General features: G+C 44.7%; 1 protein-coding gene across 5 annotated transcripts; it reads right to left on the bottom strand.

Annotated features, from left to right (window-relative positions):
• Positions 1–63: 63 nt before the first annotated feature.
• Positions 64–22966, bottom strand: LOC307229184 (dynamin-2-like). 5 transcript variants are annotated; one of them, XM_079999115.1, is made up of 20 exons: positions 22390–22961; positions 17038–17111; positions 16804–16953; positions 13745–13948; positions 11846–11944; positions 11272–11432; positions 10459–10601; positions 10178–10313; positions 9933–10000; positions 9490–9628; positions 6708–6794; positions 6505–6575; positions 6330–6384; positions 4100–4210; positions 3884–3993; positions 3592–3703; positions 3098–3265; positions 2614–2840; positions 2308–2538; positions 64–535 (listed from the first exon to the last, which is right to left on the bottom strand). In XM_079999115.1, the coding sequence occupies exons 1-20, from the start codon at positions 22548–22550 to the stop codon at positions 496–498; spliced, it is 2547 nt and encodes an 848-aa protein (XP_079855241.1). In that variant the 5' UTR covers positions 22551–22961; the 3' UTR covers positions 64–495. The 5 variants fall into 5 exon arrangements, 4 of the variants coding, with proteins under 4 accessions (XP_079855241.1, XP_079855239.1, XP_079855240.1 ...); XM_079999113.1 differs by lacking the exon at positions 64–535 and adding an exon at positions 1247–2118 and having other exon boundaries at positions 22390–22962; XM_079999114.1 differs by lacking the exon at positions 64–535 and adding an exon at positions 1247–2115 and having other exon boundaries at positions 22390–22962.
• Between the last annotated feature and the right edge of the window lie 1846 nt (positions 22967–24812).

The following is a 24812-nucleotide window of genomic DNA, read 5'->3' as shown; positions in this document are numbered from 1 at the left end:
TTAAAATATCACTTGACTATTTTAACACCCATAATGTTGAATTTTAAGAAGAAATGTGTAATGTGCAGAAGAAATGTATATTTTGTATGATATGAGTCAATGGTTTCAGCATTTCTATACACCCAGCATCCAGCACTTAAAGAACAACAATACTAATAATAGATGAATAATAGATCAACTTTTCACTGTTAATACCTTTATATTTAGGTACAAATATAAAACATAAAAATTCTCAATACCTTACAGAATCAAATACATCAGGGGATATAAATCAGTCATTTCAAGATGTAGATAAATTGAACTTAATTTTATGATTGATATTTCAGTCCTATAAATATCAGGATTTGCTTTCCAATGGGGACTGCTCTCGGCAGTTGTTGTAGTTCTACAAAACTGTACTTTTCCTCCCAAGTCCGACACGCCTACACTTACACCGGCCTGGACTGTTGGATCCATTGTTCGACCAAAGATAAAAAGTAAAACAACAGTTTCCAGTCACCATTGGTTTGGACGAGCAGGGGCATGGGGGGGTCGTCTGTGTGAGAAGGAGAACATGATGAGATTTAAATAAATCCCTGATTTCATGAGAATCAGACACAACACAGTGAAACCAAATGGAGATGTTGAGTGTATATATGGGGTACAGATATGTATGGATTACGTATCGAATTTTTTTTGCGCCGTTCTACGTTGATACGAAAAACAAACCAGAGGCACTTTTTCGGCTGCTCAAGACCTGCCTCAACCATTGTACCTATGCAACACTCGTGCGATTGCTTTGTCGGGAATATGGCTCACATGTGCCCTCTAATGCGTTTAGTGATCTAAACATGGGTATGGAGGCTAGCTGGTCCATGTTCTTTTACTCATTGGTTTCCAATTCAGAAACACAAATTGATGATTGTTTGATGTTGATATCATGATTATTTGAAAAGTGTAAAAAGTTGTCTTCCATTCAGAACCCTTTTATGAATGCAAAAGTATATCTTCCAACTGTTGACAATGTCTTCTCCTCTTTTTTGCCTCAATTTGTGTTTCTCTAGTGCTGTGTGTGGGGTAGGCTCCAGTACTAGTTACTCTGTTCAACACTCAAATTGTGCATGTGTTGAGAGGAACCTGTTGGAGGAAGAACTGAACCTTAAGGACGGAATCACATGCCCCATCTCAAGTATCTGAGTGGAAAATGGTTCCAGTGTTGGATTTGTGGCCCATTTGTGAAAACTTACAATTTAACCCAAGACAAGAGTCAAAGAGACCATTTAATATCAAGACCAAAAAAAATTTTGAATCTTAAACAGATTAACCACTTCATTTTTGTTATAAGTTTGACATGAATATCAAACCCCAAAAATACACTGAACCCAGATAAATGGAAAATAGAAGTGAGACAGCAGCACAGAAGGACACTGGGCGGTTGTTAAAATAAAAAGATGAAGAGATGATTCGACAACAAGAGATGCTAGTTATCACAGGTTTTTCCCTTTATTCAATATATTGTTTTATTCCCTTTCATTTAGCCTCGCCCTGGCTCTGGAGGTAGAGTGGACTGGTATTCAGAGGATCGCTGAGTCGATCTACAGCTCCTCCTTATCACGTATTAAAATGTCCAGGAGCAAGGCACTGAACCCCAAACTGCTCCTTATAAGCAGGTTGGTGCCCCTGGACCCGAACTACAAAAGGAAGTCCATTTACTATCCCCTTGGTAATTTCGGACTGAACAAAAACGTTGCTGTCTTCGAATCGATCGCATAACGTTTAAACTAAATGAGAGGACCTGCGCTTCTCAATTCACCTTTTCTTCTGAGTGTTGAAACCTGCAGTCTATAGTAAACTCAGGTTAATATTTAAGGCAAAAAAGTGTGAGTGTGCTTTTGAAAATGTGCAGAAAACAGATGAAGATTACGAAACATCACGATTATGTAGAAATAAGAAGATGCATAAAATATAAGGAGGAAAAAAAAAAGATTTCAGCACAATATCCCCACAAGACAAATGAGAAATTTGTAAACATAGGTTGTGCGTGTGTGTGTGTGTGTGTGTGTGTGTGTCTAGTCAAGCAGGGAGGGCTCTGAAGGCCGGATGGTAGTGGGTCGGTTAGGAGCAGCCGGGGGTCTTCTGCTGCGGGAAGAGAGAGCAGGAGGTCGGGGACAAGTAGGGGAAACGAGAAACATGCAAGGCAAGACATGATCAGCAAGGCATGCACCAAGGCACCAATATTCTCTGAAGCTCACATGACCCTTCACCGCCACAGATTCATTGTCCCAGCGTAGGAGTGTCCCCGAACCGAAAGACGAAAGACTGCCTTACCTCGGAATGCCTGGAGGAACCCGAGCTGGCCTGGAGGGGATGAGCGGAGTGGCTGCGCCAGAGTCCGCCAGGACCGGCGGCGGACCGGGCCGAGAAGGGACGGGGGGGAATCCGAATGCGGGGGAAGGGTTGAGAGGGGGCGGAGCGCCAGGGGCCACGGCCCCCCTCACCCCCGGGGGCCGGACGGGCGGGGTCGCCGTGGTCGGGACTGGTCGAGTCGCCGCGGGAGGACTGAGGCGAGAGACGGATTTATTCGACTGGAATATTATCCTACAATATTAAACTGCCTCTATGTTTCATTCTTACCTGGGCTCCTTGGCCAGCCAGCTGTCGTCCACCGGCGGCGGCAGCGGGGCAGAGATGGTGGTGGTGCTGATGTCCCCGATGATGACCAAGGCCTCCTTCAGGGCATGGTACATCCTCAGCATCTCGTCTCTCCTCTGGGCCTGCTCTGCTGACTCCTCCATCAGGCTGCCCTGGTCCCCAGCGGAGTAGAGGAAGGCCAGCAGCTCCGAGTGGATGAAGTCCTTCGCCTGAGGCACGGGACGCGATATGGAGCAGATCACGACAGCACATGTCAAGAGAGAGCAGCGTTGTCAAGGTCCATAAGATTTATTTTTTCCAGTCAAGGAGCCAAGAAATTATAAAATTATGATAATTTCAGCCCTAATAAGTCGAACAATTTCCCGTTTATGATATTGCATTTTCTCGCAAAGTTATGATGACAAATTCCCTGACTGGCGTGGGCACTCTGAAGCTCAATGATGGAGCAAACGTGGAGTGGACCTACGCTGTTGATCATGAGGTGCATGATGGTCTTTGGCATCAGGTCTCTGATGGACTTATTGACGATGCTGATGTACGAGTCGACCAGGTTTCGGATGGTCTCCACCTGCCGCTCCAGCTGTGGGTCCATGGACACACTGTCCCCGGGGGTCATCACTTCATCACCTTCGGGCTGCAGCGGACACGGATGCCAGGACAGGAGGAAGAAGTCACACGGGAAGTTGAGACGGATGAAAGCAGCCGTGTAGTGAGTGTGTGGGGGAGGGGAGGCTTTTTATGTGACTCTCCCAATGTGGAGTCAGAAATGTTACGCTATGTGTCATTCATCGGTAGCTAATTTCAATATATATAAAATGTCAATATATCAATATAGAATCGTGTTGTGAGCCGTCTCATCAAAAGTTGTAATCACCATCGGAATTGTGAGATCCTGCGTAATATCCATCCCTGATATTAGGAGGAAAAAACGTATCGTGCAAAATGTCTGGTGGTGAGCACCTGATCTTTTTCAGGGTAAACTCCAGCTCTGAGGAAGGAAGCCTTCCAGCTGTCTACATCCTCCTGGGTGTCGCAGGCCAGCTCGATCTGACGCAGGTCTTTATACACGTTTCTGTCCAAGCGCCCACACACAGTGTCATTAATGGAGAATATGAACAACAAATAGGAACAGAATGGACAGGACTGACACACACACACACACACACACACACACACACACACACACACACACACACACACACACACACACACACACACACACACACACACACACACACACACACACACACACCTCTGTTCAGTGTTGAAGATGGCAAACACGTGTTTGCTGGACATGAAGCCCTTCTCCAGATCCCTCAGCTTCAGATTGTCCAGTGGCAGCATGTACTTCTTCTCTTTCTCCTGTCATAAGCGCAATGGAACACACCGCACGCAACAACACTGGATGAGACAAACAAACAGGCCAACTCAGCCACCCCAGGAAACCAAATGAGGAACACGCGCACACCTCTTCGTCCTTGTACCAGGAGAGTGCCTCGGCGGTCAGGACAAACCAGTAGTCCTTGGATCCTCCCTTCATGATGCTGATGTTGATGGTGAGCCATCCTCTGCGGATAACCTGCAGGACATATGAGAAGTAGTTCATATGCTCAAGGCCCCGGTTTGTGTGGTCTGCTGCGGTGACATGCGGGCGGTTAGAAAAAAAACATTTGAACGTTATCGCTCAATAATGCAGAACGGGAGATGACAACAGCGGTAAAACTACAGAAAGAGGCGGCAAATGTCCTGTTAACGTTCCAATGGGGACTGGGATGGCAGCTATGATAAGTTGCTATTCCACTGATATGTTTTGGAGGAAAAGTGACTTGCTGGGACTTTTCATTCCATCATTGCTTGCGGTCAAGTCCATCTCTCTTTTAGACGTTTTGTTACACAGCACAAGCTGTATAACTAACCTAAGAGGTATTTGAAATAAGTATTGTGCTTCTTCCTCAAAACAACTGGTTCATAACATCTGGTTTATCTGCCACGGCGAGACAGTAAAACAAAATAATTTTATCTTTGGCAGAAAGTTGCGTCGGCAGAGGCGATATTTAACACCAGTGGAAGAGAGTTCGCCGTTGCTGTCCCATTACAAAACAATTAAAGGATAGGGTGACAATTTCCCAAACCAGGCCTCACAGCATTCAAATGTTGGATCACACCATTTAGAACTGTTCATAGCAACATTGGCTACGGGCAACACTGCAAAGAAATGTCAAGCAAAACACATACAGAGTGTATTTCTTGAAAAAGTGTCTGGTTGAATAAAGGTTGAATGAAAAAAAAAAAAAAGACTCAAACTGAAGTGTTTTTCTTGGAAGTGTTTGCATGGCACTATTACGATTAAAAGCGGATGTGTGCTAATGTACTGGTAATCCTTGGAAAGCAGAAGTGTGTTTGCATCAGTTCAAAGGCTGGACTGCCCCAGGATATGTGCTGTTCCTGAGGCAGGTAGTCCTGCAATTCTAATACAAAAAAAAACAAAACATGTTAAATCTCCTTTGTGAAAACAGGAAACTCACATTATAGTCCCACACGTCTTTGTGTATGTGTACAATGTATTGAATCACGGTGATATCACATTTTATTTTAAACTGTGCAGTAGTTTAAAATAAAATGTGATATCACCGTGATTCAATACAATTTTTGCAATTGCCACAATACACCCAACACATAACACTGGTGGCAGCAGGTTGCCAGTAGGAAGCGACCCAACTTCCCGTTTCTAGTCTCTTATGTTGGCACAAATGCCAAGAGAGACGATTTGACTAAGTTCAAAAGACGTCAATAGTGTTAGGTTCCTGTTTTAGAGACTTTATATATATATATTTTTTTTTTAAGGCTTAAACATTTGCATCATTGGGATGGCGTTTAAGCACAGTACAAAGCTGCAGTAGAGCGGTACGTTTCTCAACAGTAAAAGCCTTCAGCAAGGTTCCGCTACGAACAGTTGTATACGATGGGAAGCCCCTTCAACATCTGAACCCGGCCCATTCAAATTCCGTGAAAAAAGGAACATGCAAACATACAAGCTCAGGTGCAAAAATGTCAAAAAATAAAAAAAACGACAAGCCACTGTTGCTGATATTCATCTACTACAACCAAGCCCAAACGTGGCCACTGGAAATGAAGGAACAAACACACGGCAAGGAACCCACGGGCGCTCAAAAAAAAAAAATTTTTTTAAAAAAGTCACCTTCTCTTCGTCCCTTCCTTTGCCAGACTGAGACGGGGGAAACAGAAGGCACATACAAGCGCGTCAGACCAGCAGAGGTATATTTAGCGTGCCGTCATGTGGCGGTCGGAATGCTGCGTCTGTTTCTCTCACCAGTCTCGCCTCCTCCGTGTCAAAGAGCGCAACCGTTTCAACTCAAACAACTGTGGACGCCCCTCCCCGACAGGAAGGAAGCAACGCGTGCAGCGAGAGGGGACAGGGAAGTTAAAAAGCTGTCTCCCTGGGGCCAGAAAGAGAGGAAAGAGAGGAAGCAGAGGAGCAGGAGGGGCCAAAAATTCAGACTTGCTTAAAAAAAAAAAAAAAAAAAAAAAAGACAGGAGGGGGTATGATATGCGGTTTTTAAATAAAGTGTGACTTGACCTGACAAGAGAATGAAAGTTGGAGGGGAAAGAAAATGTTAGGGACAAGGCGGGAGGGGGATAAAACAGTGCGTGGGCGTGTGAACGGATGTGCTCCGTACCTGATTAGGCATAACCCTCTTTTTGGTGGCGTTTGGTGTGGTCCTTTGCTGTGCACTGCGTCAACGGAAAAAGTCAAAGCTCTCAGAAGGCTTCACGGGGTACAGATTTCACTCCTCTCCATTGAAGTCGAGCATTTCTGGCTTTTGAGCAATCTGCTGCGAGGGAAGATCTTACTTGGCAAAGCCGATGAAGTCCTCGTGGTTGGTGTTGATGTAGGAGAGCTCGATATCGATAAGGAGCAGCACCTGTCGGTGGAAAATAGATTGTACACAATAGCACACATATACAGTGTAGACTATGGGGTGTATGTGTTTGTATTTAGTTCGCTTGTGTGTAGCTCTCATACCATCATTCTCACACCAAAAGCCAAACCCCACCTGGTCTTTTGTCCGGCTGTCCCTTTCTCGGACGTAGTTAGTGACAATTCTCTCAGTCTCTTCTCTCAGGCGGGGGTACGAGTTGAGCTGCGCGCGCGCGCACACACACACACACACACACACACACACACACACACACACACACACACACACACACACACACACACACACACACACACACACACACACACACACACACACACACACACACACACACACACACACACACACACACACACAGCTGCAGGTACTGACTTTATATCCATGTAAATCTGAAGAGCTACACAGGACCGCTGACATACTGTTTCACTCCAGTAAAATACAAGACAAGTGCGACGCACAGTTTAACACCGATAGCTCCAGCGGTGCATGCAAAGAGGATTTCCCCGTCAGCCTGAGAGAACCAGGAGATTGTGTGCAAAAAAATTTGGATCATTTTGAGCTGCGGGCGGCGGGCCAGCACGAGGAGAGCAAACGGAATCCTTTGGTTTGAGTGACCACCACATTCTCTACCGAATCATAACCTCTCAGGTTGATCAGGTGTGATAGCATGAAAGAAAAGCCAGAAAGGCATTCAAATATACTTGATCCGTCTGAAAGTAACTTCTGAAAGCCTTGCTGATGTTAGGGGGACCATTGTGCGCATGTGGTATATGTATGTGACAAATAATCTCTTGAACTTGAACTTGAACTTGATGTGTGTCGTCTGGGATTTTGGATTGCAATACACGCAAATGTTGCCTTTAAGGCTGCGTTACAGTAAATGATTGCAATTTTTCCGAACTTCATAGACTGTTCTGGATGTTATAATTACTAAAAATTACTTGTTAAAATGACTATAAATACTAATGATTGTTTCTCAATTATTTATTATATGTTTCTCAAGTATATCATCCCTAAATGATCATCAAATTATCAATAATGTGAAGTTTGATTTTGTCAACGCCCAGTTGGTGTGTGTGGTTACAGTATATGCACTATAGGAGTCAGAGAGAATACAGCAGAAAGGGTTTGTTACCAGGCAAAAGACATGCAAAAAGCAGGTGCAGAGTCCTGCCATGCAGCGGTGGTTGTGACATTGTTAGGCAGGAGTTTGGTTAATGCGCGTAAGGTTCTCTTTGGATTTGTGAGGCAGATGAAGGGATCGTTACAGTGGAAACCAGCGCCGCGAGAGCGGCGCCGGGGGCGGCTTCTGCTGTGGGACCGGGGAACAGTTTTTGAGTGAGGACAAGCGGATTTGGGTTTGTCACTGTAAGGCCCACCAAAAAAAGGGAAATAACACATAAGAAACACCAGAGGGACTAAGCTGGGGTGTATGGGCAGGAAGTGAGGGAGTGAAGCCTTTAAATCGACAGTGAGGGGGGCGGTGGCGACACAACGACAGGGACACAGCACGAGACGACAAAGTCAGTTAATCCCCTTTGTTTTATCTTCATTCCTCTCTTTATTTGCCTTCTATCATTCTTGACAATAAATGTGAAGAGCGGTAGAGGGCGTTAAAATATACATCCCTCTCCTTCGGCTCGCGCTTTCCTCGTTGACCCGGCATTACATTTACTCAGAGGCGGGAAAAACCCGGGTTCAGAAAGTAAAATGACCAGTCCAGCTGACCAGTGCACGGCTGGCGCAAAAACACGGCAGGATTTTCACTTTCTGGATCCGGAGCTTTCCACGTCCGCATTCGCTACATTCTCCGCTCTTCTACCCATTTCTCTCCTCTCCACCCGTTTACCTTTTCGGTGCACTTCCTGATCAGGGCGGCAAGCTCGCAGACGACCTGGTCAACACATTTCAGACAGGGGTCTTTCAGCTTAATGATCTGCTTTTTCACTATAGCCTCAAACGCCAGGTCTGGTGTGAACAGGCCGGTCCTGTGGTGGGGCATCACGGGAGTTTGAATGTCAGATGCAAGAGGACAATATTGGCCGTAGTCACCGCAAGGAACAAGGGAATGGTGGTGTTGGGGAAAAATGTAATCCACAGTGGCTTGGAAAGGTTGGAAGAGGGAAAGGAATGGAGGGCGAAAGAGATTTTTTTGGGGGGGGTAAATTAAGTCTCTTACAGAGACCAGAATTTTGCGCTTCCGCGATTAGCCACGGTAGCCAGACTCTTGAGCCACATCTTACAGTGTCGTACGGCGAACTGACACTCCTTCCCGAAATGAAAACGGAAGACCACGTGACACGGGAGACCGGTTGTGTGGGCCGTCGCGCGGGGGGTGGGGGGAGGTTACGGCAGAAACGCGGGCGGGAAATGGAAATGGTTGTACCCGCGAGCCCTTCAGCCTGACATTTCAGGAGAGGACAGACAGACCGACCGACCCGAATCTCAGCGGACACACGCGTAACATCGCTGGAGCACGAAACTCTGGTCTCTGTGAGGGACTTGGATATATGCCAGAACAAAAACGTAAAACAGAGGTTTAGTAGCATTAGTTTTACCTGCCGTTTCAACAGGTAACGATTCTAAGAAGTCGGAAATGACCTAAAGGAAAAACGCTTTGTGTGCATCGTCTCAACGTGCAGCTTGCCTTTCATTAAACCCAAAATGGGTATGAAGAGGCCTACCTCCTCTCTAACTACACAGCACCTCACACACACACACCGCTGGAGAACTACTGGAGCAGAGCACAGGACCCTGAGTATCAAGCCCGGGACTAGGATTCAGCCGTGTTTTTCTGAACTGAACCCACGGCTGAGGCTGCGTGGCGCAGGGCCGCCCGGCAGGCCCCGGGGTGTGCATGTGTGGCGTGGCGGCTGGGCAGGCGTCCGTGCGGTGATACCTTGTTAGTGCACTGTCTGACTGTGTTGATGAGCTCCTGGATGACCAGGTCGATGCATTTCAAACAGGGCTCTTTCAGCTTAATGATTTGCTTTTTCACTATGGCCTCAAACGCCAGGTCTGGCGTGAACAGGCCTGTCCTGAGGGACACACAGACAGACATGGAGATACGGAGCGGGAGGAGACAAGACACACACAGACAGGGTCAATGCGGAATCGACCAGAGGCCAGGAACGGGGCTAGAGACATGTGGTAAGACATCTGAGACACAGGGGCAACTGAATACTTCTGCAGCTAAACACAGCACTTATGACGGAGCCGAATAGCTCTGTCCCTCTACGTTCTCAACCTGTTTAAAACTACAGTGAGAGACAGAAATGAAAAGATAAACAGGCAGAACGAGCAGATATAGGCAGAGAGAGGTAAGACGTGCTGTCAACTTGCCTGACTCCGTGGATGTTTTTGATGGCGTAACTGATCTCTTTCCTGAGCTCCTTCTCGTCAAACTTCATCTGAGACACACGCGGGAACAACACGCAAAACCAAATCAGTTTTGTAGATGACAACACACAAAATCAGCCATTAAGGGATTGTCGGCGTGCGTGGGGAACTGTTTTTCTCGCTAGCAATCTTATGACAGTGGTTTGTGATTGCATAGTCCTCATTGTCTCCATATGAGCAAGGGTTACCATGACCAGCTCAAAGGGGAAGCGCTCGTGAAAGATCCGGTTGATCTTGGCTCCACCAGACAGATTGGAGGTGTCCACCTGATCCCCGGATCCCTCGATACACTTCTCAAAGTCCACGCCAAACTGCTGCACCATCCTGGGGGTTGTGGACACAGTGGCAAAGGGAAAATGTCTTTAACTGCTGAGTTTGCATATTTGTGTGTGTGTGTGTGTGTGTGTGTGTGTGTGTGTGTGTGTGTGTGTGTGTGTGTGTGTGTGTGTGTGTGGGCGGGTATACTGACTGAAGCAGGGCCTTGGTCTTGCGCGTCGGGTCGTCGGGACGGAAGTTTTTGTATTCCTCCACCTCCTTTTCCAGTGATAGGAGCTGGCTCTGCAGCTTGCTGCGTAGGCCGGGCAACGTGTCCCGGATGTGGTTGGTAAGTTGCTGAAGGAACACAGATGAGTGACATCAAACTCTGTGGTTGAAGTGCTTTCTGATTAGTTTACATAGTCAAACTGACAATGCATGAATGCAAACACAATTAAGTTGACACAGGAAAACCCCGGGGGTTAGGGAACTGAAAGGTTTGTGTCAGATACAGTTCATGTCTAAGTGTCGGAAACAGATACTTTACCCCCAATGGCCTTATATATATATATATTTTCATTTAATTAAGTCTCCTTTAAATGTCAACACAGTGTGTATACACACACACACACACACACACACACACACACACACACACACACACACACACACACACACACACACACACACACACACACACACACACACACACACACACACACACACACACACACACACACACACACCTTCCCCGTCCCGCCTCTCTATCTGCAAACCTTGTGATTATAATATAGCAATATATAATATCATCTATAATCTCATAGAGATTTTAGACTTGTTTTATTTCCTTAGTGTCTTACTTGTATGGAGGGAAAAAAAAAAAAAAAAAAAAAGGGTGAACCTAACCCAGAGAATTGGAGTGGAGGTTTTATATAATGATTACAGTTACATACCTATTATGAGTAGGATACAAACACTCTCCAGAGCATTAAAGACAGACAGACAGACAGACAGACAGACAGACAACCTGGTTGAGTATCTTCTGCAGGTATGGTGTTCCCATGCGTTCGGCCACGTGTCTGTACGCAGGGTGCGACAGGAAGAACTTGCGTTCTGCTGCCAGCGCTGCTCGGATGTCTTTCCTCCCATCGATGTCCTTCTGGCTGCGGTTCACCACCCCGATGTAACCTGCCAGGACACATGATCAGACATCCCTCAATAAGGGAACAACGAGGGTGCACTGATACAGAAAGTGATACCTGATCCGATGTCCAACACAAGACTAAAATACAGTTTATCTGATACTCTATTTGACACTATTCTGTGATAGAGGCATGTTAGGTGCTTTTTTTCTGAGAAATTGTGATTTAAAGTACGTAAGCGTGTTATAATCACGCCGATTTAATGAAGTTTACACCTACATTTATATTGCAAAAGTAATGGATTGTATTCTAACTTTAGTTTAATTTATCTTAGTTAACTAGGTTAACTATTTTTCTTTCTTTTTTTAACTACAGTATAACACTACGGGTGTAAAACAAAACCCTCAATGTCATTGTTTTTTGTTTTTTTAAGCAAGTTGAATCGTGTGTTGATCGTACCCCTGCGGAGGGGCAGCAGCTTGTTTTCCAGGATGTCTCGTGCATCCGTCCCCTCGTCCATTAGATCCAGCTTTGTTATCACGCCGATGGTCCGCAGGCCTGAGGACAAAGGTCAGCATTTCCACGGTTACATCAAACATTAGAGTCAACCCTATTAGAATACTAACTGGATGGAAAGAGACTCGCAATGGCGGGAGGAACCGAAGGTGGAAGGAAGCCAAAGGCGTCATTCAACCGCCGGGGTGGACTATCCTCTACGGTGGCTTCCACACCCACGGTGTAGTTCGCCAGATTTGGTCCGATTCAAGAGCAAGTTGCTTATTTGTTGCATTTTTTCGTCAGTGCTCACGTGATCCCGTGTTGAGGACCCCAAAATTTGGAAGCAAATGACACGTGGTTGTACGGGTCGTTCAAGTTCAAGTTCAAGAGATTATTTGTCACATACATATACATACGTTCATACATATATGCAGTGAAATGTCATGACACCCGGTGATTACGCACAATAAGCTCTATAAATACTAAAAAATACCAAAATGTGCGTAATCGACACAAGGTGCTCGCGCAGGCAGCCGCAAGGGGAGGCGCCACAATCGCGATTCTGGGTCCTATAATTATATAATAGAATTAATTGACTGTGTTGTATTAAATATCTATCGGACAGAAGATTTCGGAGGGAAAATTCCCCCGTCAGCAGTCTAGTCACCGATTGCGGTTTGCTGCGCGCACTCGCCGACCCCTTCCATTGTAACAGTGTGAATCACACTAAAAAAACAATAACAGCGGTTCAATTCAGTAAGGTTACACTGATCAGACGCACTGGCAGTCCTCTTCACGGTCTTCACGCCGCACACATCCATTGTCCACCGTCTCGGGTCTTTTACTCATAACCGCAGGTTTGTTCCGCGGGTCATGAAAACCAAACCAAATAAGAACACTGGGAGCACAAGTGTCAACATCCGTTTTCGACCCACTGTATTTTGGCTTACTTCCTATATTAGGTTCAAGTTCAAGTTCAAGTTCAAGAGATTATTTGTCACATACATATACATACGTTCATACATATATGCAGTGAAATGTCATGACACCCGGTGATTACGCACAATAAGCTCTATAAATACTAAAAAATACCAAAATGTGCGTAATCGACACAAGGTGCTCGCGCAGGCAGCCGCAAGGGGAGGCGCCACAATCGCGATTCTGGGTCCTATAATTATATAATAGAATTAATTGACTGTGTTGTATTAAATATCTATCGGACAGAAGATTTCGGAGGGAAAATTCCCCCGTCAGCAGTCTAGTCACCGATTGCGGTTTGCTGCGCGCACTCGCCGACCCCTTCCATTGTAACAGTGTGAATCACACTAAAAAAACAATAACAGCGGTTCAATTCAGTAAGGTTACACTGATCAGACGCACTGGCAGTCCTCTTCACGGTCTTCACGCCGCACACATCCATTGTCCACCGTCTCGGGTCTTTTACTCATAACCGCAGGTTTGTTCCGCGGGTCATGAAAACCAAACCAAATAAGAACACTGGGAGCACAAGTGTCAACATCCGTTTTCGACCCACTGTATTTTGGCTTACTTCCTATATTAGGTGCTACATTAAGTCTGATTACGCTCTCACATGTAACGAACCGGTCCGTGGTTCACTCGGAGCCGGACTGTGTCCCGTCTTTTCAGGAGGACCACGGTTCGATTGTTTGGTCCTCTCCAAACAAACCGGACTAACGGAGGAAATGCAGCCTGGTTCTATTGAAACGGACCAAACAGGGTAGGTGTGAAAGCCCCCTTAATGATATTGCAGAATTACATCTAGGGCTGGGCCATATACCCATAGAATATCCCTCCTGACACATGACTCGGTATCATCCATCTAGACCAGACATCACCTACCCTGTGGGTCCACCTCCTTGGCGATCTTGAGCGCGTCCGAGTTCGCCAGGTCGGTGTTGGCCGGCGTCACCGCCAGGATCAGGCAGCTCTCCCTGGTGATGAACTGCAGCAGCATGTCCCTGATCTGGTGCTCGATGTCCACCGGCTGGTCCCCGACCGCCACCTTGGTCATCCCCGGCAGGTCAATCAGCGTCAGGTTCAGGACTGAGGCAGTGACGAGCAGAGGACAAGCGCATGTACCATCAGTGTCTACCTCTTTGAACTATCTATGGATAATCTGTTTGTTTCTTTTCTTCCTATAGATTGATTAGTTATAGATACAGGGCTGCTTGAAAGTTTGTGAACCCCCCCAGCCATGGTCACTGTTTTTGTGAAAAACATTAAAATAACCTTATAAACATACATCCAAATCCCAATTTGTAAAGCACACCTTCCAAACAATGGACACACACACAAAAAGAGATATATTTTCATTATTTCATTCAACAAAGCTGGTTTATTTCACAAAAACTGAAAATTGAACATGTGCAAAAGTATGTGAACCCTTTTATGAGTAGCTTGTGGCTCCTCCTTTCGCAGCCATTACTTCAACCAAACGTCTTCTCTAACCACTAACCAGTCTCTCGCATCTGCTTATGGGGATTTTTGCCCACTCCTCCTTGCAGAACTCAGCCAGTTGAGAGAGGTTGGAGGAACATCTGGTATGTACCAACTTCTTCAGGTCTCGCCACAACATTTCAGTTGGATTAGGGTCCGGACTTTGACTGGGCCAATCCAGAATACGAATCCTCTTTCTCTGAAGCCATTCCTTTGTAGTTTTGCTGGAATGCTTTGGGTCATTGTCTTGTTGCATAATCCATTTTCGTCCCAGCTTCAACTCCCTGATTGATGGCAGGAGATTCTGGTCAACAATTTGTTGATACGCCTGAGAATACATGGTTCCTTGGATAATATGGAGTCGTCCAGGTCCAGAAGCAGAAAAGCAGCCCCAGACCTTCACATGTTCACCACCATGCTTCACTGTTGGGAGGAGGTTCTTTTCTTCATATGCAGTGTTGGCTTTTCTCCTAACACGGTGGTTTTGATTGTGACCAAATAATTCCATTTTGGACTCGTCTGTCCAGAGAATGGACTTCCAGAAGGCCTCTGCTTTGTCCAAGTGCTCTCTGGCAAAGTTGAAATGGGCAGCTTTGTTCTTTTTTGAGGCTTCCTTCTAGCAACCCTCCTATGAATGTCATGGCTATTCAGTTTTCATCTGATTGTAGACGCATGCGCATTTGTCCCAGATGCTACCAGAGAGGTCTGAAACTCTCTAGAGGTGATGTGTGGGTTGGCCTTTACCTGATTTATTATTCTTCTGGTGCTTCTGGGTGATAGTTTTGATGGGCGTCCACTTCTAGGCAGAGTTGCTGTCATGTTGAAGGCCCTCCATTTGTAAATTATTTGTCTTATAGTGGATGGATGGAGCTGGAATCTTTTGGAGATGGTCTTATAGCCCTCCCCAGACTGATGGGCTGTCACTACCCTCTTCTTCATGTCCTCGGATATCTCCTTTCCGTTCAGCATTGTTGATTTGTATGGGACCACAGTGGTTTGGTTGGTTTCCTCTCTCTTTTAATTAGTGCAGGCCAAACCCTTTCCCAAGGATGTCTCGTTTCATTGGTCTGCTTAAATGATTAATTTAGCACCCAAATGTGTTTGACCTGAGTCTGTTACCTGCTTGACTTAACCGATGCAGCTGGGAGTTCACTTACTTTTGCACATACACTAATTCCATGTTTCATGTAGTTTTTGGGCTACTTTAACAAGTCACACTAAACAAGTACATGCAATTGATAAACATATATCTGACATTTCATACATAAAAACTGGTGATGATAAAATAAGGAAATCATGGTAAAACAACAGAAACATCTAAACTGCTCAAGGGGTCACATACTGCTCACATACTTTCAAGCAGCACTGTATATAACTAATATAGTGTGTCGTTATATAGATTGTTAATTTGTTTAATAACATGCAACATGACAATTTATGGATCAAAACATGGTGACCTCCAAGTCTTCCAACAGGGGGGGGGTCATGGTGGTGGACACCCCCAAAAAACACAGTGACAGTAACTCCACTCGTCATATCACAGCATCATGTTCCGTTTAACATTATTATCTTCTCTTTAATTTCACAATTCAAATCATATCCATAAGCTTAACTATTCCTATGGTGTACACCGGCACCTCTCACAAGCGGTCGGTACTTTGTTCTGCCCCCTAAAGAGGACAAATCAAGTGGACATATTGTATATGATCTTGTATATGATATTTTATTGAATTGGAGCACACTTGGTCTTTGAATTATTAGAGGGCACAAGCTGCCAACTCTGGCTCCTGCGTCTCGGACTTTGGCTCAAAGAGCGTCTTTCCCCGGTGCATGACTAACAGGCAGTTTCATTTCATAATTCTAAATTTCATAATAATTCTTCTATTGTGGAAGGACTGAATCATTGACATTCGGTTAAACTGTGACATTTAAATGTCTCTGAAAGTCATACATTTTGAACAGCCATGTACCAGTGATAAATAATGAAGACAGGTATCGCAGGCTGACAACTCTGTTTTGGATGCAACGGCAAAATCAGGACAGATTTAAAAACAAACAAAAAAATTTATATATATATATATATATATATATTCCCTATACTTGTGTATTAGCATTTATCAAAAATTATGTGTGTTTTAAAGTTGAACAATTCATAGTGGATTGTTCAACTTAGCAGTTATTATGATTTGTTTTTCTATTTCTAAAGAAACCCATATTGTTGTGACAAAAGTATGATTTTGATATGTAGTGATAATGTGAGGATGACGAATGAAATGCAATGCTTCAGTACAAATGTTAACAATACATAGGGAAATAAGTGTTTATTTCGCTGTGTGTGTGTGTGTGTGTGTGTGTGTGTGTGTGTGTGTGTGTGTGTGTGTGTGTGTGTGTGTGTGTGTGTGTGTGTGTGTGTGTGTGTGTGTGTGTGTGTGTGTGTGTGTGTGTGTCTGTTTACACCATACCATTAGGGGAGTAGACGCACAGGTTGATGGGGACGGGGGAGATGCCCTTGTTAGATCCAGTGATCCTCTCGGTCTCAGCCTCAATCTCCAGACGGACCTCGTCAAAGTCCACAAACTGCCGGCCCTTACAGTGCAGGAACTCTGCATACTCTGCAGGAGGAGTTAAGACAGCTCAATACTAACGCAGGACATAGGGAGAGAGGCTATATTGTGTGTGCGTGCATGCGGACTTGCCTGCTTTATGGTTGACCAGCTGCAGGACGAGAGGACGGCGGGTGACGATACCAGAGCCTCTGGGCAAAAAGTCCCTGAGGAAAACATGGAGATGGATTTAGGTTTTAGCGCCGCAGGACGACTGGAACCATCAATCAACAGGCACATGCCAGCTCTTTTGTGGAAGCTGGTAGGGCGTCTTCACGTCCCAGAAACTTTACATCATCTCCGGGAAGGTTTCTCTTTAAATATTGCCGTAATTCTTCTGAAATACCATAACCTAATGATCGCAACTATAATAATTGTCTTGAAATAGAACATGCTAAATAAATGTAAATACAGTACAGGAGGTGGTGGTTTCGTTGAACGGAACCAGATATTTGCCTGGATCATGTAAGATAAAACATTTAAATTGTTCCACACATAAGCACACACACAGAGTTACAGTTAATATCACTAGATCCCTTAAAGAAGCCACGTTCACTGGTGGCACAAATTGTACATTGCACTCATGCACTGTACGCGAAAAAGTTTAGGTTACAAAAAACTGAAAAATAATGTAAATTTCAGAGTTGTAAAAAAAGGCCTTTTCAGGGAACAAGTAATGGGTTATGAGTAGGTCCAAACTTTTGTTGATTACTTACAACCCCTCTGTCTGTATGAAAGCAGTGTTGGAACAGACTGTGTTACAGTGTTTTTTCACCCTCTGAAGCATTATTTGGACACTATTGCACCGCAGGAAGTAGTATGGCGTGTTTCCATGACATGGTACCGGCTCAACTCTCCGCGACTCTACTGCGGTTTCCACTGTGACATCATCTTCAACGCGACACACACAGGAACAACAGGGGATATCGAAGGGATGGTGTTTCTTGATTCTCAGTGTGCGGCTGTTAGTCACAGCAAGGAGACACATTTAGTTGAACACATGAACAAACTAGAATGACAGATATAAAGTGCACAGAAAACCAAGGTGTCGGTCAGCAGTTTCCTCCACCATCAAAAGACAAAAAGACACTCGCAAACTGCAGGAAACTCTGACCATTCCATTGTAGAAAGAAAGCCACGCGCGTGTCCGGCTGTTATATCTGCAAAGGCTGGCTACTTTGATGAGTCAATAATTTAGATAAAATTATGTTAAACAAAGGGATTCCATGATTTCTTTTTCATCTCCAATTGTTTATTTGTTCTATGCTTTCATTGCAGAGTTTATTGAGACACCAAACTGCAACAATTTCAATAAAAGCTGGAAAAATGGAGGTGTTCTAAAACTTTTGACAGGTAGTGTATGTGACTGTCTCCCCACTGCTCATCATAAATACAGGGATCAGAAATGGAAAGTCAAACTGTAATGATTTCCAGGTCCGACTATACATCTGCCAGGGCAAAGAGGATATCCACATCTGTATGTGTTTGTTTGTGCGGTACACACACACACACATATTTTCATTTAATTAAGTCTCCTTTACATGTCAACACTGTGTGTACACACACACACACACACACACACACACACACACACACACACACACACACACACACACACACACACACACACACACACACACACACACACACACACACACACACACACACACACACACACACACCACTGCTGACAGAGCAGTCAGGATGTTGCACAACAGTGATGCCGATCCAGCATCCTCTTTTCTCCTCTGTTCCTCCCACTTGCTGGAGGCACAACCTGAATATCAAAACGTACTATGGTGACCGTTAGAATGACTTTTCAGAGGCGAAATGCTTTACGTGTGCATTCACCAGGGCAAAAAGCAGCTCGGCCCTCCGCCTCAGACCCAGTGTGTCATACACACATGACAGTGCAGCTGGTGACATCACCAACGACCCCGGCTCAAACACATCAATGCTCCTTCTGTCTCCCCCAGCCACAGCTTGGGGTTCGAGGACAAAGGCCACAGAAAAAGAAGAAAAAATGCCAGAAATGCCAGCTTCAATTTCGCTATTGCGGAGACAAGCATCAAAAGCATTTCTAGAAGGAAAATCAAGTCCCCCCCAGCCCCTCCCCCTGCATCTTCACTTAAAACCTAATGAATCAGTATTTGCCTTCTTAGGTTCAGCTCAGTGACTGCATCAGGACGCTCCCTCCCCTGGCAGTCTCAACACCGACATAGGGGGTCAATTGAAAGAGCGTGATGAATTATTGAGCCAAGCTTTGTGACACTTGCCAGTTTAAAACCCTCAGCAGAATTCAATGCAGTTATTCATTCTTGTTATAAATACAAGTGAGAGATTAGGGGAGAGCTATTACTAAAATGGACCCGGGATAGCCTGCATATCCCACATTTCCTTAAAACTTGATTACTTTCAGTTTGCTGGCATTAGTATTGTAATGTCAATGTTACTCTTTTTTTCTGAATCCAGAAATAACTAATCAGACCTGCCCTCTACAATCATTTTGTACTTTGCCCTTGACAGGATAAAGGCCTGAAATGAGTGTGTGTAGAGGCCTATAGAAACGATTTACCACTCTTGCTTCGTCTATCATTCACGCAAAAAGAAATATTATTGGTAAATATTTGACAGGGTGTAATAAGAAGTGGCGCAACAGGACGTTGTCTAAGTATTATACTAAAGGAAGTCTCTGTTCTAACCTTGAAACCATGATTCTGAATGCCTTAACTTTAGGATTATACTTCTAAACAAACAACTATCTGAGAAGCAAGCCAAAGCAAGATAATCGGGGACTGGAGCTGTCAAACCGCTGATTTAGGATTGCTCACCCATAATTTTTTAGGTCCATATCCTTGTAAATGACTATGACACCACCCATGCTATTTTATTTATCTGCAGTAAAAAAAAAGGTTCAGTAGACACTATGTGTATTATAGACTCTGATTACCGTTTCCGTTATCCGGTTATTGCCAGGTTTTTGACTGGGAAAATCTGTTCAGTAGTCTAGTTCAGAAGTCTCTCCGGTGAAAATAATTCCTTCCAAGCACAATTTCAGTTAGTGCTGGGTGGATCATTTCGATTAAAAAAGCCCGCCGCTCTGTTCATTTCAGTACTCGACAAGTTAAAGCCATCTAAAGCGGATCTGAAAGCTTCACCTCCGACCAATCACGTTTGTCGATATAGAAATAAACCCCGCCCCCTCTCTTATGGACAGGTTGTGCTTGTAAACACATACACGGAGCCGCAGCGTCTAAGGTCAGCGTCTGAGGAGAAGCAGGAAGATGATGTCTCGTTGGGACACATACATTCATAGTCTGGCCTTTTTTGGGATATTTAAGTTCCGAATCAGAGTAGACGTTAAATATTCACTGTGTAAAATATGTTGACGGGACACCCAAAAAAGACGGACACCACCACCACAAACTCTATTTATTTTGACCTGCTTGCCATATTTATTTTGTTTTTGATTTAATCAAAATGTTATTTTAGTGAAATATTAATGAATTGTTCACGACTGGAAATTATTTGATTTCAAGTAGTAATATTCGTCATTTTTATTTACTCATTTTTGAAATGGCGTTTACTGACGGGACTTATTTTATCTTGAATATTCAATAAAATATATTTTACATCTTCATGCCTTGATGATGTCACGCTCTATATAAACTGCTTATCAATTGTTTTGAAGCTCAATGAACACAGATAATTTTTGACACCAATTTTTTCTAACGGAAACTCTGGAGTCTGCCACATCAGGGCACTGGCTATGACTAGTACTTTTACAATTTTAAGTAGGCTAAAGGTCACCACTTGTGAAAAACTCGCTTTTTCAGTACTTGTGCGCATACATTTGAGTCTCAGATGGGCTTACTTACACACAAACTGAAAATCAACCCAGTCAGCTTGTTGTTTTCTGCCTGTGTCAGAAAACAATGAGCCGTTCAGATTTGCCTCCCCCACCTACGTCAGGTGGGGGACTCATTAGAATAATACCACCCCCTATCCGAGTAACTCCACCCACAGCTTGAGAACCACCTTCGCGAAGGTGCGGCATATTTTTCCACCAGAGCGCCGGCCCGGCTGGCATCATGCGGAAGCTCGGAACTCCAGTAACCATGGGAACTGCTCTGTCGCTGGCTGCACAGAGCAGCACACATCGCTACGTCAGCCCCAGCCTCAGAGGACGCAAGAGCTGAGCGGATGAAGGTTATTGGTGATGGTAACGTCCCAAACCCTGACAAACCTGCAGATGAGGGAAATTTAAGGATTGAAAAGATTGCTGTGCTGTGTGGTTTCTCTTGCTGTTTAGCACGAGATAACGCTTAATAGCTGAGGTAATATATTAGATATCATTTTCTATCAAGTTACTGCCATAACTCGCTGCAGGATCCACAATAATGTTTGCGGTATTAGTTTGTTAGTTAGGTGTCTGTAATATGAACTCCTTATCTTATCAACAGTCTTAAACAACGGCAGAGTAAAATGAGAGAATGGGTGCTGATGTCCCCAGATTGTTTCTCGCCGATCTTAGATTCACGAGAAGTTTACTGACTCGCTGAGAATCGCGGCGGCCGTTTCGCCTCCGCCCCCGTCCCGCGTGTAGCCCGAGTGGGGCGTGGAAGAAACAGCCCATGGGGAAAAGGGCTGAAACCGGACAGGTTATAAGAGGCATGCAAGAATGCATAACCTGAGTGGTATTTTTTTTAGCAAAAACAAACAAAAAAAATAAAAAATAAACAATTTGAAGACATGTTTTTGGGGACCTCAGAGATCTATATTACCTTGTTGAAAAGGAGTATAAGCGCTGACCTTTAGGAGCAAGTACTTGTACACTTTTACTGGGATTCGAATGCCAATGTGGCACTTCCACTTTTCCCACAGTACTTCAGTGTCAGGGTATTTGTACTTCAACTTCATTATAATTGGGGTTGTTTTTTTTAGTACAAGGTCTGAGTGCTGGCACTTATAAATGCGTACTGAGCAAAATGAACAAGCGTCGGTTCTGCGTGTCAGTGCGTTTCTCTCTTGTTGCGTGTTTTTTTTTTTTTTTTTTTTAAGAAAAGTGCGTAAAGGTTATTGGTGAATAGATCCACTCCAGAACGACACGAGAAAAAAAATAAAAAATAGGTTTGCGCACCACGACAGTCTGCGTTTTTTTTCCTCTTTTATCCCATGACTTATTTTGGTATTGACACGGAGTTACTATTTTTCCGCCTCTTTCGTCACAATTGACAGCAGGATCGCGTTAAGATGGAAGGGAGCGAGACACTTTTTGAATTCCTTCCTGTAAACGATGGATTTATTTTGTCTAATTTTCTTTCTTAACGTCTCTGAGTGCGTTGTGTGTGTGGGGGAATTCCTCCCGTTTAGAGAACACATGTATCTATAAAATAAAATAAAATGGTTTTGCGGTACGTACACGGTGTATATAAAGTATACAACCTGCCAACAAAATTCTCCAGCACGGAGCTCTTCCCGGCGCTCTGGCCGCCCACCACGGCGATCTGCGGCAGGTCCAGGTTGCAGCTCTGGCCGATGGAGCTGAACGAGTCCTGGAGCTTGTTGATCAGCGGGATCAGGTCCTCCATTCCCCGGTTCCCCATAGCGGCACCTCGGTCCGGCGGGGCTCCGCTCGATTCACGTCACGGTTGGAAAAAAAAACACACCACACACACACACACACACACACACAGACACGAAAACCAAACAAAGTTGAACAACGAGACGAGCTGAGCTTCAGCCCGTCCGGTCCATTTGATGGGGACAATACTTTTAATAAGAGCAGGTCACGGAGCCAAACTGACGCTAAAGAGAAAACGAGATGAATGACCAACGGTTATTAAAGCAAACTGAAGCAAACTTCCACCATCACATCATCCGGTCAGGCGACACCGGCGGTTGCCAGGTCTCTGTGTGTTTCCGCTGGGAGAAAAAAAAAAAGAGAACAGCCACAAACCACTAAAAGCAGCCTTATTTTTAGGGATTTATCCGATTTATTATATTATATTGTATATATTTCGTTGCTTTCTTTCCGATTTGGCTTATGTTTTTGTTCCCTCTCTCCCTACTTTGTTTTGCAGTTTGTGACCGCACCATATTTGTATTACTGCACGTGACAAATACTAAGTGCAAATACTTGTATATGTGGTATGGTATGGTAAATGTATTGTTTTCGCTGCAGCAGTGTATGTTCTATGCTAGTGCACGCACGCACGCACACGCACGCACGCACGCACACACACACACACACACACACACACACACACACACACACACACACGCACACACACACGCGCGCGGCTGCCTATATCTCGCGTTCCTATCGGTAAGAAAAAGGGAGACAGCCACAAAACTGGCAACCCTAGGCGTCACCCAGACGCCCCTGGCCCCGCCCCTCGGATTGACTGTCATTTCCCTCTTTGGTCAAGGGAAATGCCTGTCAGTTCTAGTGCCTGCTTATTGGACAATAGTTATTGTACTTGCTCCAAAGCACTCTACTCTAGGAATTGTTCAGAAAATATATGATATCATAGACAACGAGGAAGAGCAATTCATCTTTCCAAATTTATTTCATAAAGGCGCTCAAGTTTTGTGACAACACGTGGGCCGACAGCAAACAGAAATAAGGAAAAATGCAGAGATACAAAAAACACAGCAAAATACAGATAGTTCCCATGTACTGCTGACTCTACATGAAAGCAGCGGTTCTCGACGTGTGGGGTTCCCAGCAAAATGATTAATAGTTACACTTCACCATCATTTAATTTACAAGAAGTTAGCACTAATAAAGAACGTGTGATAATGAAGGTTGGTTATCTCCCCAATTATAGTACAGACAGGCATGGAAGTTTGGATCCATGGCCTAATGTGTATCGAATGGAGGGTCCTCGATATGAAAAAGTTTGTGATTCACTGCATTTCCTCATATATTAGCGGTTGGCCAACTGCAGTAGGAGCCTTTTTGACAGTGGAATAGACAGCAAATGGGTTTTCCTCAGAGACCGGAGCGTCGTTCACACAGCCGGGCCATTTGTGGAAAGTGACAACAGCATAGTGGAGGGAATCTGAGGGACTGACATTGATGGAGGGAAAAGCACTTCCTGAGTCTGACAGTGTGGGGCGCCCTCGGATCACCTCATAGTTGCACTCTCCATCTCTTCCCTGTTGAAGGGATGGGTGGGTGGGTTTGTGAATAAACTAATAGGCTAAAAACACACACACACGCAAGCACACACACACACACACAATCACACACACACACACACACACACACACACACACACACACACACACACACACATACCTCTTTGCTCCCACTATATGACACTACCGCTGTGTGTACACCTGCAGTAAAAAGGTACAGTATACATACAAATAGGTCAACATAGATTGTGCTCAATCAGCACCAATGAAGCATAGATTGTGCAGCACCATCCTCATAAAAACTGTTGACTCTCGTACCTTGTTCCTTTTTGATTTTACGTCTGTATATCAGTAATAGCGGGATGAATGCTAACGCCAACAACCCCAGGCTCACAGACAGGGAGATTTTCAACAAGATTCCTGCAATTAAAAGGGGACATCCGTTTAAAAACGAAAACAAGACCAAAAAAAAGCAGAACGAGCAAAACTCCCGTATTCCTCACTCAGTGTGCAATTACCGCTCTGTTTCGATTCAGGAGTAGTCACCGGTGATAATGAGTATCCAGGGAACGCGGACCCTTCTGGGCCGGAAGGAGGCGGCGCCACTGACGACGCCGGGGGGTCGGAGGTCACGGCCGAAGCTCTTCTCGGGGAAGCTGAAGTTGTTGATGTCATAATCTCGGTGGGTTTTTCCACTTTGCAAGCACAACAATACACGTCGT

Source organism: Zeus faber, assembly GCF_960531495.2.
Source record: "Zeus faber genome assembly, chromosome: 4".
In the NCBI taxonomy this organism is placed as follows: Eukaryota; Metazoa; Chordata; class Actinopteri; order Zeiformes; family Zeidae; genus Zeus; species Zeus faber.
Note: the sequence above shows the minus strand (reverse complement) of the source record. Positions and strands in the feature narration are given on the sequence as shown.